The sequence below is a fragment of the Lepidothrix coronata genome, unplaced genomic scaffold (assembly GCF_001604755.1).
Source record: "Lepidothrix coronata isolate B3197 unplaced genomic scaffold, Lepidothrix_coronata-1.0 Scaffold106, whole genome shotgun sequence".
NCBI classification, from domain to species: Eukaryota; Metazoa; Chordata; class Aves; order Passeriformes; family Pipridae; genus Lepidothrix; species Lepidothrix coronata.
The window spans coordinates 257,924-275,457 of record NW_016690286.1 but is presented as its reverse complement, the minus strand read 5'-3'; the positions used below and the strand labels follow the sequence as shown (position 1 = coordinate 275,457).

Genomic DNA, 17,534 nt, shown 5'->3' with positions numbered 1-17,534 from the left:
CAAAAAATGTCTGCACTTTGTGTCACCAGGCTCAGCACATAAAAGTCAAACTATGCCTTCAACTTGAAACTGCACTCAGTAAGAAATTTACAGCAACAACTGTGACAATTATATGGTCCTTCTGATCTGTGTTTGCTAACATGTCAGAATCAGTTAATTACATCATGGTTTTGGTTTACATTTGGTGTTTGGTATTTGATACCAGTGCCTAAGCAGCAACCAGGAAACAGCATCACAGGAAAGAAAATTTTTCTCCCATAACTTGAATTCTACTGATTTCCAGGTTGTCTAGGAAGTCTAAGAACATACCAAAGCACTCTTATGTTACAAAAAGTAAAGGAGGATAGGAGGCAGTCAGTGGAAGAATCTCTAGCAAAACATTTTCTCCAGATATAAAGAATGGAGCAGAAATTGAATGTTACAGCCATGAAGGCTTTCCGGGAACAGACTCTTCATGTGGCATTGCACTAGGACTGATACAGTTTTGAGGTGCAGACAGCTACTGGTGCAGATTTCTTGAGGCCAACAGACATATAATGTTCTACTTAATACAAAACAATGTACGCTTTTATGGTATTTTCCTTTCATATTAACAGCTGAAATGATAAAGGCTATGGATGATGAACAGCTATGGATGATGAAGGGTAAATCACTGGCAGCTTCATAGGGACTGAATTAGCATAAATTCTACTTAATGGTAAAGTGCTATGTAGCTCAATGGAGTTTAACAAGGTGCTAATTAAGCATGAAATTTTAGGCTCTGTCCTTTAAATGTTGAGAGGAGCAAAGCCTGTTTTCTCCAGAATTTTTCCCAGGCAGCAGTTTTACATATATTTGGGGCCACTGTATGCCAGAGCTGAAGTTGAGAGGAATGGTTGTCCCTCCCTTCCCCACTCATGGCCCCTCTGACCCTGAGGATAATGCCCTCCTTCCCCACACTGCAGCACACACAGCAGTGGCACAGGATATGGGGCAGGTCACATTTTAACCAGGGGCAGCTGTTCACTCCATCAGTCCCAATGGACACATGAATACCTGTGTTGGTACAAGCAATGTGACTGTTCAGCAGAAGAATGACAGCCCAGGACGAGGGAGATGATGGGATGTCTGCTCTTCCTTCGCAGCAATGCCAGCTGCCACCTCAACGGGCCTCCCTCACTCCTATGTACTGAGGCCTTACATCTATACAACCACAGACACAGCATTCATAGATAACAAAAATAAAATATTTTAAAAAGGAGAAGGAGGAAAATTAAGAAAGAAATAGTCCAGATCTGTACACTCACTCATGTCTTTCTCAGTCTGCAGGACAACACTAAAGCCTATTTGGCTACTAATTTTTAAAACCTAGAGCTGCACCTAGAGCTCCTAGTCACCACCTACAACAGGCCTAGCAATAGTATTCCCTAGAGGAAATAACAAAACCAGGTCCTTAAGAATGAGTTCCTGAGGTCTTTGGGAACAAACGAACTGCTGCAGACCTCTGGGTATCTGCAGATGAAGAAGAGCAGGCAGACAATGAGGTTTATGGGATGCACATTTGCCTCTGGTGGGCTGCTAGGCCTGCAGAAGAAAAAAATCACCTTAGGCACTCATTCAAACTTACCAGAACTAACTTGTGAAACCCAGACTTCCCAAAATTTTTGACGGGTTTTAATATAGCCACCAGTGTCCTCAGTGAGGAGAGACAGAGTAAGATTGGTGGTAAGTACATGTATATACATCTTTGTAATTATATACGCATATCAGTGACAACTAGATATGCATGACCAGTAACCAGAGAGAGGCATTCATTCTTAGAAAAGGTTTGAGACTTTTAGCCCAAGGGTTATTTTTTGTATATATTCCCATTTCTAACCATTTATTTTCTAAACAATATAGCTGTGTCAGTATTAGCATTCTTAATCATCCATAGCATCATCATTACTTAATTCAGCTGCATTAGCATTCTTTCTTTATTTTTTTGCCTGTAGCCCTTTAATGTTGTCATTTGTAATTTCCCTTCTTGTCTCAGTAAGTTCCTCAGCTGCATCATTATCACCCTGTATATATTGGCACGAGAAGAAAAATAAAACAAACCAAAACCAGAAAATAAACACAGAGCTCAGAAAACTGCCTACTAGGTCAAGCAGAAAAGGTAAGACAAGGATGGTGCAGCTGGCACAGGGATGGAAATTTATGGCAAAGCTCTGCTGAGATTGCTCCGCAGGTTCTCCAGGAAAGCTGAGCTACATTTGGAGGGAAGGAATTCAGGATGGGGAGATGCAGCAGAATTTGCAGTGTGTGCATAAACAGACTGTGTCCTACACCTCTTCCTCTCACAAACCTCATTCTCAGACCAAGAAAACAGAAAAATAATCTCTACAATGCAAGAGAAATTCCTACAAGAGTAACACAGCCCTGTGTTGTTTTTAACATCTTTTGCTGATTCTAAAATATTCCTACTTTTCCATGTATTCCTCATGATGGCAGTGAAGATTTTATTGATAGAAACTTCTCTCAGCTGATCACTTTCCTAACTGTTTTCACCTGTATTTTTCCTGTGTTTATGGACAGTTAGAACTGTACTTCCAAAACCACTGGTTTCCACCTCCCACATACTTCTCTTGCATCTTCAGTGCTTTTCCCACCCTCCCTCACAACAGCATTTTAACAGAGGAAGTGCTTGTATAGCTCATCTCTGCCCTACTACTCCATTTATAAAATAGTTCCATAACTTCTTCAAACCTCTTTTTCTCCTGCCAGTCTTTCTCTCATAGTCCTTGAGAAAACCTAACTAAAACTTACTACATTCTATGGAATTACTTCTATAATAATTATTGACAATTCTTAAAAGCAACAATACGCTAAAACCTTCTTCTTCTGAAATAGTCCCTCCAGGAAAAACAGTGACAGCAAATAAAAGGATGCCAACTTTCTGATATGTGTGTGGGAATGAGTGGATCTGTCTTTTGGAGCCTGGAATAGTTTTGAGCATATGCACGACACAGGCTACTGTGACCAAGGTAATGTGCTCTCCTGTATTTAGGTTCCACTAGATTTCAGCTGCTGCTGTGCAAGGATTTTTACAATGAGCCTTTTGAGGCATTCTAGTAATTTCTATATAGTCCTTTAACGTTATGTATCTACATGTAATAGTAGCTATGTTAATATAAAGGCAATATAAATAAAAATACTGATGATTTCCCATTTGCTACTTCTTACACCATTCTGTGCCCCATACTAATTCCATCACTATTCATGTCAGCTTGAAATCTCGAAATATCTAGGTATTTTACTTTACGTTTCTTTGTGATATAGCAATACATATATTCTTTTAAGCATTTTAAATCTTCAAGATCAGATTCAAATTTGAATATCAAAAACTTTAACAGTCCTAGAGTTTTACTTCTTTTGTGTCCACAAGAAAGAGACTTTACAAGGCTTAGGAAAAATATACATTTTTCATCAGAGGCATTTATCTAGAAATCAAGCAAGTTGAGGAAGAGAAGTAAGAACTCGTAACTGCAAAAAATGAAGTTGTGAACAGGTAAATAAAAAGGCCATCACTAACATTTTACTAAATGGAAACAGGGGTAGGAAACTCCAGAAAGAGTCTCTATGTACGATTAAGCACTAACAGACTGTTTTCCTTACTCCTTCTCATATTGTTACTGCACAACACCAAAAAGGTGGTGGCCTTGGGCACCAAGAAAGAAAAAGGAAACTTGGATTAAGAACAGAACAATTGGGGGAAATTATTAAATTAACATTAAGCTTTCTCGTTATTCCATTCCAGACTTCATTGAATGACTGCGGTTCCTCCCTCTGGCATGCATACCTTCAACCACAGGGATCATGAAAGAGAACAATAGGCTTTGATTGTAAAAACATGATTTATATATTTGGCATTATCAAAGAACTTGTTCTGTTACTTCTTGTCTCTCTTTGATGATACTCAGTTTCATTACTAGAAAGAACATGTTATCATCAGAATAAAGCATCCTGCATATCTAGCATATTCATCCACAAAAGGCTTGAATTCTCGGAGCTCTTGTCATGTTTGTATACTCTGCAAGCTGGAAGGAGTTTACAACCATGAGAGACAAAACAAATAAAACAGATGTGTAGGCTATGCTCAGATTATACTAAACGCCAAAGTACCTTTACAGTCATGCACAGAACTGCCAGGTTGACAAAAGGAAATGAGCTACACATTATATAATGGGAGGTAAACCAGTACTGTATCATTCAACCTTGCAGAGGCTTCCACTGATTTTGAAAGCCTTTTTACACCATTAACATTTTAAAGTAGAACAAATCAGGTGCCTCCTGATTATGCAGAGAAATCGCACAAAGACAGAAACATGCCATTTATTTAGAGCAGAAACCTAAAAAAGAAAAGATGGAGTTCATTAGATAATTATAATCCATTAATATTCTACTATTTTATAAATTGGCAGCTTCCTGAGCAACAATTACAGTCAGAGGCTGCCCTGACACCGAGCTGAAGATCTGCTACTTTGCTGTTTATGCCACTCTTCACTAAATTGTCACTAAAAGCTTGCTCCTAGTTACACACATGCAAGCACAAAGATCCTAGTGAACTTCCTTAGGAGAGAATGAACCTCACAGTGTTCTTCAACAACTCCGTTTTAGGTTTAAAGTTTTTCTACTGAGCAGGAATGTTTGTGAAGCAGTCGTAAAGAACAGTTTGCTAAAAATCTGACAATTTGCTAAAGCTTCCTGTTATATCTTCTGAAAAGCACCTAGAAGGCTAATTGTACAGCAGGCATCACTTTTATGTAACAAAACTAGAGGGGTCCATTTTGGAGAAGCTGTGTGCATATGTGACATGTTCACACTGAACATGGAGCTTGACAGTGCCGGCCCCTAAAAATAGCGCCTGGTTATCCTTTTTCTCATCAGCAACCCCGGCCTTGTCTCTGCTCTGTCATTTGATGCATCAATCTGGCCACCCAGCTCTCTACTCCAGAAGAGATGGGAGCAGTGGTACCCTGAGGTACCTTGTTTTAGTAGAGGTAAGATGTTTGCATCTGCTGCAAGCACACATTTTAAACAATATCCCTGCTCCTCAGCAGGCAGTTATCATGTTGTTTTGGCAGCAGGAAGGAATCTGTGGTTTTTCTTGAATGTTGCTCTTCTTTATTTAAACTACCAGAAATAAAGCAAAAATGACAGAATGCTCTGTCTATAAATAATCATTCCGGTGTATAGTTATATTAGGAGGTAACTCAGATGGCATGATAACGCCTAACAGGCTAATCTTAGACCTGTAATGCCATAAGATGAAAATAACTAGGCTAAGAATAACTGACCCAGAGGAGTCAGCCTGTTAAAGAGATCCACAGAACAGGGCATTTTAGATTTTCAAGTTTTTAACAATAATATCTGCCAATTAGTTTCTCTACGATATTTTGGATTGTATCCAATATATAAAAACTCTACCCCAGCAGGAGTTGGGAAAGGTTAAAATGCAACAACACCTGAAACCTTCCCCATCATCTACACCAAAACCTGAAATAAATTACTATACAAACATATTTTGCAGGCTGCCTATCTATTCTGCTTTCTTACAGCTTTTGCTTTCTCTGCAAAGATTGTGCAGAAGAAAGGGACTGAGCAGTTGGTACAGAAACACAGGTCTGATTAAAGCTTTGGCAGCAGGATGAGTTTCAAGCGTTCCTCATACGTAGAGCAAACCTTACTGAACTAAATGGATTCTGCACACAGTTTTACAGGACGGCAGACTCTGGCTGAAACTGTGTGTTTGAGTGCAGTGCAAACCAATGAGTATTTTAAAGCTGAACAGCTAAAGTAATAAACGGTTGAAGTAAAAAGCTCTTTTCCAATAAAGAGATTTAGCTCAACGCACCGGAGAGAGGGGAGCTGGTGTCCTAGTGCCAGCACTAGTGAACCTCTGTACTAAATGAAGGATTTAATGGTCTCTGGAAAGACGCTGAAAGAGGTTCTGCATACTTTTTTATTTACTTTCCAGCTCTTGTAACTTGCTATTCTTGTCAATCTTGTACTTTGAAATTCTTATTCCAGGCTTTTCCCACAACCTATAAATATACCTTGTAATACAAAGCAAGGCTGTCAGGTAATCACATGGCTTCAGAAGCTGGGACTTGAATAATAAGAAAGAAAAGGCAATGTTTTAGCGTTGTTACAGCATCAGACGCATGAAACTGGCATCATTAGTATGTAATCGATGTATTCTCAATAATGCAAAACAGAAAAAGCAGCTTCATTCCATTTTATCACATTTTTGTTCAACTGAATTCATAACCGATGTCTTGTCCAGTATACATTGCTGGGCAGAGCCTCTACCCAAAATCAGTGAGATTTTAACTACATAAGACCTGCCGGTCTCTGTTGCTTGTTTCTTCTCATTGTATTAATTGTATAAGGCTAAGGCCTCACTCTTCCCCAACAATTAATTCAAATACTTCAGCTACTACAATGAAGCACTAGATTTTTTTGTACCTAGCCTTTACAATGGGCAATGAAAAAGCCACTCCGGCTGTTATCCAGAACTTCCCTGAACTGAATTTCCGCACTCAATTTTTTCATTACTCTGAAGAGAATCACAAAGTAAAAGCTCAGCACATCTATTCTCACTCTCTACTTTCTCCGATGTGTTAGGGCCTGACATACCGGATATGCAACATTTTGTATCTGTAAGAAGTTTATGTTACCTGATTCAGATATGCAAATAAGTCAAGTTTTTCATGAATATCAGAGCAAAACTATAAATTAACCTGCTTTCTTCAGGTTCTCCACAGGAACAGGTGAGCAGGTGAAGGTTTTGTTTGGTCAGGAAAAATAGGAGAGCAAATATCAAAGAATTTTGCTGAAGGCAATATAAATCCATGTGTAAAACAAACCATGTATATATGAGGCCATGCAGATACATGACAGATACAACATACAAGACAAAATCTGTACACTGGGGTTTACTGAGGGAAAATAGCTCATGAGGACCTGTCAACCCACGTACAACATGAGGCGTGTAGCATTGATTCTGTCATTTATATTCCAGTGACACAGCGTGAATTTCCTGACTGGTGCAGAGAATAAAATACTCTAAATTCACTTACTACATTTGTGAAATTGCAGGTGTTTTACAAGCCTGTAGGTAGATGAAGTCAATCAAATTAACTATTCTGAATCATTATATCCCCTTTAGAATAGTTTTGCTCTATTGATTCCTGAGCCTGACAGGTATCATTTTCCGTATTTCACTGAAGGGTTAGCTGACGTAAGCAGGATTGTGTAACTTGCTCAGGTCACCTGTCAAGTCGCTGACAAGCCAAGCTTTAAGCTCACGATCTCCTTGAACTCTTGATTTTTCAACACAACAGCTTTAGGCAGGAAGCAGAGGATGCCTTATTCAATAAAAGCCAAGGTGGAATTCAGGCAGGCCGCTGCAAGGCCGTACATCAAGATATGGCCAGTGGAGCAAACTTAGCAACCTTACCCCTTGGAAAAACAGCACAGTATATTAAATCACCAGAAGTTAATGAACTTGGCACTGCTTCTTGAAGTCTCACATCTACAGATACCATGGCTGGGTAGGTTCTTCTTTCTCTTTCACACAAGTGCCCTCTATTTGAGAAATTTAGCCCTACACCAGTTATTTATTAACTATCTTTTAATGAGTGTTTCTCCCATGGACTCTGCTGCACCAAATGCTTTTTTTCAAGGACATACAGTTTATTATCTGTGTTGTGGTAAGATCAGGGGCCAGCTGAATGTTAGGGTCCACTGTGGCATTGCACACACATGGAAGTTGAGGTTTTTTGGGTAGAATAAAAGGGGCAGCATAGATAAATAGTAATTCCAGCTAAATAAGAGGCTTTAGACTCCAGGCTTATTTTTTAAATTATGAAACTAAGATAATTATGGTATCAAATAAGAATACATCAGCATCATTTTCCTAAATAAAGATGCACAGCACTTGCTACTGCATTTTACAGCAACAGTACCATATGGGAGAATCTAGTTCAGCCTTCTCAAGATAGCTGAAACTGCTCTCTGCAGTAAGGTGTAGGTGTCTGCAAATTACACAGCTTCTTGAGTCAGTGCCGATCTAGATTGCTCCATTCATAATTAGACTTTTGATTGGTACCTATCCAGATCATCTCATTCATAGTATGACTTACAAGCAGGGATGGAGACAGACAGGCAAAGCAGTAATTGAGGGAATACCAGGAGAACTGTTTCACATGACAGAAGTATTTCCTATGTCTGCTATTGTGAGAGAGTTCTTAGACATTTTGCTTTGCAAATACGTAGTCATTGGCCATTCAATCTCTCCTCTTTGGGGATCGCTCCAGCCCAGTTTAAAATCACAGTTGCATAATATATGTGTGTTGTTATCTGGATAACAGCAAACCTAAAAATCCATTGACTATTCCAAATTATGCTTGAAGTCTTTGAAGCAAGCATATCAAGGGAGCAAACTGCAAATGTTCAGGGATCTGCTCGTCTCTGCAATATGTGCAACTTTTTAACCTGACTAAAAGTCATATCCATGCAAGTGAAGATAACTTTGAAGTAAGGACACTGTAATAAGCAAAATTCAAATGATTTTGCTACTCCAAATGATACTGCATATCGTCATACCCTGGCTACTTCTTTCTTACCTATACGCAGCATAAAGGGAGACAATACCTGAAAAGTTACCAGGCCTGATACTGCAAGACTGTGAACTGGAGGGAGCTGAAGGTAATCAGGAGCAGCACCAGGCCTTGTGGTTTCACATGACATGAGCTGAGCTGCAGACTATGCACAATGTCAACTACATGCAGTCTAGCTGTGTATTTTAAAGGCCAACTGAAACACAGAGGAATAATTTGTGTTGTATAGAATATATATACTTAAACATCTTTCACCTAGGTAATGTTCTCGATTAAGGTTTTGGGGTTTTTATTTTCAGTCTAAAAAAGCCCTCTCTCTATTCTACTTGGCACTACAGAGGAAATTGTATATGTTATGTGGACCTACCTAATGTACTATCAGATAAAAATCAACAGTTACGTGATATTTGTGTTTCCAGTGAAGAAAAGCAGAGGTATAAACTTACAGAAAATTACCTCCTTCTCTTGAGTTTCAAACCACTATTACTCATACAAAAATTAGTTGGAAGCTACAAGGTAGCACAGTGAGATAAAACCCCCAGATTTTCACTTGTGTACAGTTAACTTCAACTGGACATAGTAGTAAAATGAAAAACAAACAAAAAATCCCAACAAACAGGAGGCAGGGGAAGCAGTCATTCTTATCTCTGACCAATACAGAAGTGCTGGACACCTGTTGAGCTGTTCAGGAAAACTAAGGAAAAGCAATAATTCTTGAACAAGAGGTTGACACTGTAGATGGCTTTCCAAAAGTTTAACACCTTCAGAGAAACTTTTGCTTTTACCCACTGTCTTTGCTAGAGCTTCATTGTTCAGACTTATAAACATATCTTCACCTGATTTGTGTCCTTGACAAAGGAACTGTAACTAGATCACAAGTAAAACTCTAAGCTCTTTTTCTATAAAGCAGGAAAATAAACAATTTTTAAACAAACAAACAAACACGGGCTCAACAGGCGTACCAAAACAGGTAACATGTAAAGAGAGGTATGGTCTACATATATATTTCTTTTCAAAAATTGGTGACAGTCAAGTTTTGTGAAAGAAAAAAAAGACATAGGGAAAAAAAAAGAAAAAGAGAGAAAAAGAAGAAAAGTAAAAGAAAGAAAACAAGAAAAAGAAAAATAAAAAGAAAAAAGAGAAAAGGGGGTATAAACGAAGACTAAAGTACATGCAAACAATTCACCCTGCATTCTACATATAGTCCTCTATAAAGCTGACTTTATGCAGAACAAAGTCAGAAATCTAGGTTTTAAAAGATGTAAAACAGGTAACATTGTGCCTCACAAGACAAGAGTTTCAGTCCAATAAAAACAGAAGTGGAATTCACATCTTAGGAGAGAACAGGCAAGAGCAACCTGAAATTTTGACTTTTTAGCCTGTCTAAATTGATATCTTAGCTGAATGGCAACAATTCTTCCAACTTAATTTATCCTCAGTCCATCATTTGCAGGTCTCAAATACAGCTAGCAAAGAAACTATAAAACACAAGGGTAGCTTCAAATACATGCAATGTTCTTTCAGAGCAGGTTTGAAACACCTTCATTAAATAACACAACCAATTTACATCTCAGTGAGTCATAATATATAACTACCATTGCCAGGATCACAAATATTTTTAAAGTAACAAAATAAGCCATGCAGCTTAAAGACATTTTAAAGTAACACTTTAATGAAAAGACAAAGGGATTAGTATTAAACTCCCTTCATATGCAAACTAGGGAAAAGGAAACTCACAGAAAGAACAAATCCTGTTTACAATAACCATATGATTAGAATTGCCTATGAGGGGTTCCAAGTGCAGCCTCCTGACAACGTCTGTCTGAGGAAGTCTCTCCCTGGGAATAAGCCTATATCATGAGCCCCATTTTGCAATCCCGCAACAAAACAAACAAGGAAACCCAAACTAGATTTCAGTTGTGAGCATTCTGCTGTGTCTGGAAAGCAGCAGAACAAAGGAGACAAACTCCCCACAAAAGCAGCAACTGCTATCTAAAATACTACCAGAACTATTTAACAACAACTTACATAAAGCCCACAAAAACTGTCACTTCTGTAACGGAAGGGTGTTTTCTTGTCATGTATTTTCCCGGTCAGCCACTGAAGTCTCTTACCTGAGCTGATCATACTGTGCATTCTTTGCTGAGCCAAGAGCTGTTCGCGTCCAGAAACTCCATCTGAGGAAAAACACGATTCACTCTCGTAAATTGTCTGCAGCATATTCCAACTGGTCTGCACTTCAGCTACACAAGAGATTCATCACTGCACTTGCACATGGGCGTCGGGCACGACCCTCTGCGGTCCTACCTCCTCAGCGAGGGTTGTAGGATAATATGCTTCGGCAATTAGCAGTGTTTAAGAATTTGCACAAGTATCTATCAGGAGAGGGGGAAAACCCCAAATCCACTGGCGGCAGCCCCCGGCCGCTGGAAGGGAGCCGTGAGCGTGCGGGGGGCTGCGCGCTGCCGACTTGGAGCAGTTGCGTTCGGGCAGCCAACGGCAGGTGGAAGGAGAAATGAAGAAATATCTCTGCGCTCTGGGCTTCCTGGCAGGGCGGGGAGGGGGGGGGGAAACTGCCTCTAACAAACCATCAACCCGAATAAGCCACCTTTCCAGGGACCAGGAGCCCCGGAGGATTTAATCTGAATGACCCCAGGCTAGTCCCGCGTTGCTGTGCCCGCGCCCCTCTCCTCTGCCGGCCGCCCGTCCCTCGGCCAGGCGGCTGGGCGAAGTTGGCGGGAGCAGCAGCGATAACTCATTTGCATTTGAATTGACACCCTCGTGGCCCAGCGGCGGCAGAAATAGAACAATGGCCGGCCTGAGCCAAAAATAGGTCAAGCATGGCCGGGTGATTGGAGCCTGCATTAATGCGTTTAAAAATACCACAGCAAACACAGCTGTCCAGTCTCTGTCTTTCAAACTGCCGCCCGTCCTCTCTCCGCCGCTCGGCCTCGAGCTCAATTAACCCCTTCCTCCTGCCCAGCCCGTTTCGGTGGGGAGACGCCAGGGAGGGCGGCCGGGGAGGCAGGGAGGGCAGGAGCGGGACAGGAACGCACCTTGCCCGGGACTCGCGCCCCTCTCCCGCTTCACCCTCCCCGGGGGAGTGTTTTGTGAAAAGCGAGCAGAACGCCACGGCCTCTGTCTGTATCGGTCCTAAAATAACGCTGGGAGGTTTTGCTGGCGATGTGGTTTCTGCCTCGCCCACGCGCAGCCATCCTGCTGTTCTATTTTTGCTGCCCGTTTCTCTGGCTACGCCACAGTTGGCTTTGGCAGGGGAGCCAGGCGGCTGCCTGCTCCCTGCAGGACCTGCAGCCGACGCCGGAGAGGCGATTTCTGCAACTAATCGGGTTGGGGGTAGCAGAAGGCGGGGGCAGATGTCAACCTGGGACCGGGTTTTGTGCGTGTAGTTATAAGCAGCCTTTCCGTATTTAGCATGCTTCATGTAATTCTTATAGTAAGTCACCAGTTGTGGCACAGCATGTTAGACACACTCACCGTGTCTATGTTACTGTTTGGTTGAGTCGTTAAAATTTGGAGAGAGACAGCAGCTCACACTTATTTTTAGAAACATTAGGCAATTTGCACGGCGTCTTTTTCAGTTCTACAAGATGATGTGGTTTCAGAAGAGCAGCGTTTGACAGTGTATCGGACAACAGCACCATGCTCCTCTGTGGTTGGGAAGGTTTCACACATGATATGCGAAGTTCATTTTTCATATTTCAGAAGTTGCATATCTCATTTGTTGATTAATATACCTACACATTTTACTGTTACAGATAATATTTTACTTCTCTGGGCCCTGCTCTGCCTTATAGCACTTTTTACACAGGTGACTAAAGCCTGTTGCTACCTACATATATTATGCATCAGCTTGACTACTCACCTACCAAAATTACAAGTCCCCTTCCATGTCCCTGCTCTAGGGGAGCAACACTGGCCACTGAGATGTGATTCCTCACTGTAATCAAGAAGGTAACACGGAGGTCGTCTTGGAACTTTCTAGAAATCCACCAAATTCTCAACTATTGACATAATTTGCTCCTGAGGACACAAGAATCTGCCCATTATTTGAGGCTTGCTTCTGCCTTTTAACTTATATGACAGATCATAGCCAAGGGAAGTATATTTTTTTATATACTTCTCACAATTGTGTTACCAAAGAAAAGATTCAGGGTAACAAAGTACTGTGATATTCCTCTGATGTTTGGATACTTGATGGCATCTGGGAGGTCTGTGCCTCAAGTCTCCCTCATCATCCCATTTCCTCTCTCCATGTGCCAAATGACCTGGTCCTGCTGAGGGTTAGGATCTGTCCCAGACGGACAGAGGGAGACCACAGCAGCTGGCAGCAGCAGGGGTTTCCCTGCAGGATCCTCAAGTTAGCACCTATTGCTGCTCACCACCCTGCTCTCCTTGCCTTCTCTCTTCCCTCCCCCCATTTTCCACGGCAGTACTGCTCCTGGGGAAGCAGTGAAGCTCTGCAGATGGCATCTATCCAGCTCTGCAAAGGGGCATGGGCATGGGTTGAGCAGGGACAATGGCAGCACAGTGACAGGTAGGGTGTTACAGTGCAAGACAGCAGGTGAGCATAACACATACCATGTGTCACATACCATCATTGACTGCTGACCATTTGATGTCATAAACATTTTCTCTGGAAAATAAAGATACCCAAATGTTTTGTGGGAAATACGTGCCACTTTCACAGTACAGGGCAGAAGAAGTTTAACACAGTGCAAGGGGGATCACCAGGAGAAACAGAAATCTTCTCTAATGCAGAAAAAGCTTTTTATAGAAAGAAGCAAATAAAAAAGTGGAATTGCTTATGCCCTTCAGCCAACCAGAACATGACGCTGTCTGGTGATTCAGTGCCTCAAAATAATCAAGTTTCATATTACAGGGAAACACTGGAGGAATAAGTTAAAAACAGGTCAGAACATCGAAAATGGTGGAGTGTGGGATCCTGGTATTAGGTACCCATACGTATTTGTAACTTCTTATATATGCAGCTGCATTTTTAAAGATAGCCTTCACAGTTCTAAATGACTTCAAATACTTCAGTAACTAAATAAAAGCAAACCATATGCAAGAGTAGAAAATGTACACTTAGATATTTAGCTGCAAGTATTCTTAATTCTGGTGTACGTATTTTAAGCTGACAGACACATAAACTGTCCTATCTTAGCTAATTCACAGACCATAATAACTACAGCATTATACTGTACATTTTAAATTATATATAAAAGCTGTATCAAAATACTTTACTCGTGAAGTCAGTCACCACAAAGGTAGGGCTTTTACAACCTAAATTCTTCCAATTTGCTTTGACATATTATGGGCCTACTTTGGTACATGCTTAGCTTTAAAACACGTGTGTAAATCCATTTCTTTTCAACATAATATTTAAGCACATGCTCAAATTCTATTGATTGCAATAGAATTTAAGCACATAGTTAAACACTTTGCTGAGTCAGCCCAGATTTTAACTGCACGATCACGTGAATTTAAAGAGTTCCTTAGGAGTCCCACAGGGGAAGAATAAAGGGTTCATGCCTGAAGAAAATCTGGTTTTTATTTTTAAAACTATAGATGTTATAAAGTGACATTTTCACACAAGAACAAGGCATTTTCTTTCTGTTTTTTTTTCAAATGCATTTTCTAAACTTGTGGAAATTTAATGACACTGTTGGTAAGAGTAAACTGCTGAAATGATTTAGTGCTGCTGAGGTGACTCTAAATGCAATCAGCAACTTTACAGAAAATGTCAGGCATGTTAGTAGCACTAAGATCTCATTACAGCATTTTCACAATGTGTTTCTCTTATTTTCCCTCTGAGTTGTTAAAAACAAATAAATAGAAGGATATTAAATTGGGAAACCACATTACTGCAACATTAAGACTAAGAAATTAAGCCCTCAAATTAGAAAGAGCTAAGATTTCTATTGCATTATTAACTCTGCAACACTATAAGTAACACTTCCGTTTTTTTGTTTTTTTTTAAATTTTTTTACTTTCCTTTCAAAGTACAAACAGTATATAACTGGTTGTTTTTAGCATATCCCATTTCTCACTCATGTTATTCTGGAGCATAGCCTTCATTAATATTAATAACTTTTCAACTTTTGCAGTTTTCTTACTCGTAAATGAATACTTGCATAGGTTTTTTTATCATATTGCTCAATTGTAGAACAAATATTACACACAAATAAATAAAGAGATGTTCTCTAGCTTCTAGTCATATGGTTAAATGAGGACACCGCAGTCTTACAGATGTCCCATTCAACCTTCCTTCAGCCCTTTTTTCATTTGGCTAGTGAAAAGGCAGCAAGACATACCATGCATCAAAATCAAACAATTCATAAAAAAGCGGGAGCTAAATCAAGGTTGCATGGGTAGTATTAAATTTGGCCTATTTCAGTACTGAAGGTTTGAGTTCTAATCTTTGCAGCCTAAAGAGATCCTAACTATTTTTGTATATCTAATCACTGGGATTAAAAAAAAAAAAAAAAAAGAAAAAAATTAACTATTGTGTAGAACAGATGTTTCTGTTAGTCACAGTTCATTAGATACCATTAGTACCACGTGAAACCCAAACATCCAGCATAAATTACTACAGCTTACGCTAGAGGATTAACTATGTTAACGAACAGCAAAAGACTATTACCACCGAGAAGCAGATGGTTTGGGATCAGTAAGAAATCGGGGGAGATGCTGTAGTGGTCTGGTCCTGCTCCTCATTGGAACTAAGGGGCTGTATTCCAAGTCCCTGGGGAAGTTAAAATGGATCACTTAATCCACATGCTCTGTTGGAAATATGTAGTGCATGAATGTTTCTGACTAGTTTTCTGTGTAGCAAGCCTTGGCATTGTCTCTGCAGGAATACATGTTGCTTTCCTTTGCAGTGCTGCAAAACCACATGATGGACATTTTTCCAGTGAGGAGAAAAGAGCAATTCTAATGTTTAAGCTCAATTCAAGCTTCAAAGGAATTTTCTAGGACAAAGGAAGGCGTATCTGTAGCTTCAGGGGATTTTATGACAAACAATGGGAGAATAAAACTTTACAAAGTTTTGAGGATAAGAAGCGCTATGCTAGATAAATGGATGGGTCTCTTATCATCTCTCACATAAGAATACAGAGAGCCTCGCATCTTTCTCATGTAAATTAGCTCAGGGGTTTTGTAACTAGTTTATGACATCACTTCTTTCTCCTCTTAAAATATGACTTTTTGTTCACATAAATAAGTCTACTACAAATTAATTGCCAGATTCAGAAAAACACCTCAACAACACATACTTGATTATAAGTGTAAGGCTTAAGTTAAGCATATTCTTAAGGGCTTCATAAATTCAAAGGTACTTTCCTGAATCAAAAAGCTAAGTAGTAAAAAAACCCAAATACCAATGTAGAGCTAGGAAATAAATAAATATTTAGGTTAGGAAATACATACAAAATTCATTTATTCTGCTGACAGAGTTGTTTATCAGGTTGGAACTAAAATCTCCATGTTTTCTGGCAAGACTGAGGTAAATTGCATATAAACACACAAGCCATGCAGCCAAAACCAACATCAAATATTGACAAATAAATGCCTCAGACCAGAAAAGCACTTTGTCCCTTTTATGCCATTAATAAGGTAAGTAGAGATACGAGCAATGTGAGATTTACCGGCTCTTCCATGGCTATGCTAATCTTTCTTACAGAGACACACCTGTATGGACATGCATAAAGGAACCCTAGAGCACATAACAGCTGGAAATATGTTCAACATCCTCCAGGCATTTCAAGCTTGTTGCACATCTACTGAGCAGATAATCTGTACATCCATGCAGGGTTTCTCACAGCATCTCCTGATGCTGGGTAGTCTGGCAGGTCAGATCAACCTGGTCACTGTTCCTGAGCCTCTATGGCTAGAAAACCAATAGGAACACCATCTCTAGCTTGCAATATATGCCTGGGTTTAAGTGATTTTTTTGGATTTAAGACAAGAAATATAGGCCATGCTTGCTGTCTGAAGAACTGAACTGTGAAAACCAATGGCCACGCAAAGGATTTAGGATCATAGCAGAAGTCAGCCAACCAAATACAAGCTCCTAGGACTACACCAGGACCAAAAAGGCTAATAAAATCTTTAGATATATAACAAGTTTATACTGAGTAACAGTAATGAGGTGATATCAAAGAGAATATTCTTGGGATACTGTAACTTGTTCCAGTATAAATACTTGAGAAAGAATGCTGAAAAACAGGATGGCTAGATAAAATTACGCATATAGGCATAAAATAGGTTTGGAAAAGCATTGAAAACTGGAAACTCAGACCTGTGATACTAAGTTTACAGAAGTTCAGGGTGCCTTGGCATTATCCATAATACACAGGGAAAGATGTCCAGTGGTATGGTAAAATGGTCTTTCTTTTAAGAAACAATGCTTTAAGAGAAATCCATCTGTTAGAAAAATTCAAGCCAAAGGTGGACATGCATTTTAAACACACTGCAGCAACTTACAAATGAGCTTTATGTCAATATTGGCCACATCTCTGAAAAGAAAGCTCTGACACTTCTACATGGCAACTTTAAGGAAGGTTTTGTGTGGGACTCCAAGACAGGTCTCATCTTGTGACCTTAGATGGGTCAGATCTGGTGATCACGGGGGGAGATTCATAGAATCATTGAGATTGGAAAAGACCTCTAAAACACCATCGAGTCCAATCAATAATGTAGCAATGCCAAGTCTACCAGCAAGTTCCCACTTTGGATACCTTCAAAGCTAATAAGAACTAGTAAGTATTGGTTAACTGATAGAATAATAAAAACTAAATAGAATAATTATTTCTACATCAGAAGTTTTCTTCTTGTAAATCACCCTCTCCTGAAAAGTGGAGGTATGGT

At 39.9% G+C, this 17,534-nt stretch overlaps 1 protein-coding gene across 14 annotated transcripts in view; it reads right to left on the bottom strand.

The window, feature by feature from the left end:
- The window catches only part of HDAC9 (histone deacetylase 9), a 392,579-nt gene that overhangs the window by 263,936 nt on the left and 111,109 nt on the right, over positions 1-17,534 (bottom strand). For 7 of the 14 annotated variants that reach the window (XM_017823855.1, XM_017823862.1, XM_017823856.1 and 4 more), the window contains exon 1: positions 10,760-11,203. In XM_017823855.1, coding sequence (XP_017679344.1) covers positions 10,760-10,865 — 106 coding nt within the window. In that variant the 5' untranslated portion in view covers positions 10,866-11,203. Of the gene's footprint in view, positions 1-10,759; positions 11,204-11,253; positions 11,336-11,528; positions 11,568-11,701; positions 11,784-17,534 lie in introns of those variants that run through there. The other 7 variants (XM_017823867.1, XM_017823868.1, XM_017823866.1 and 4 more) reach the window with 7 other exon arrangements.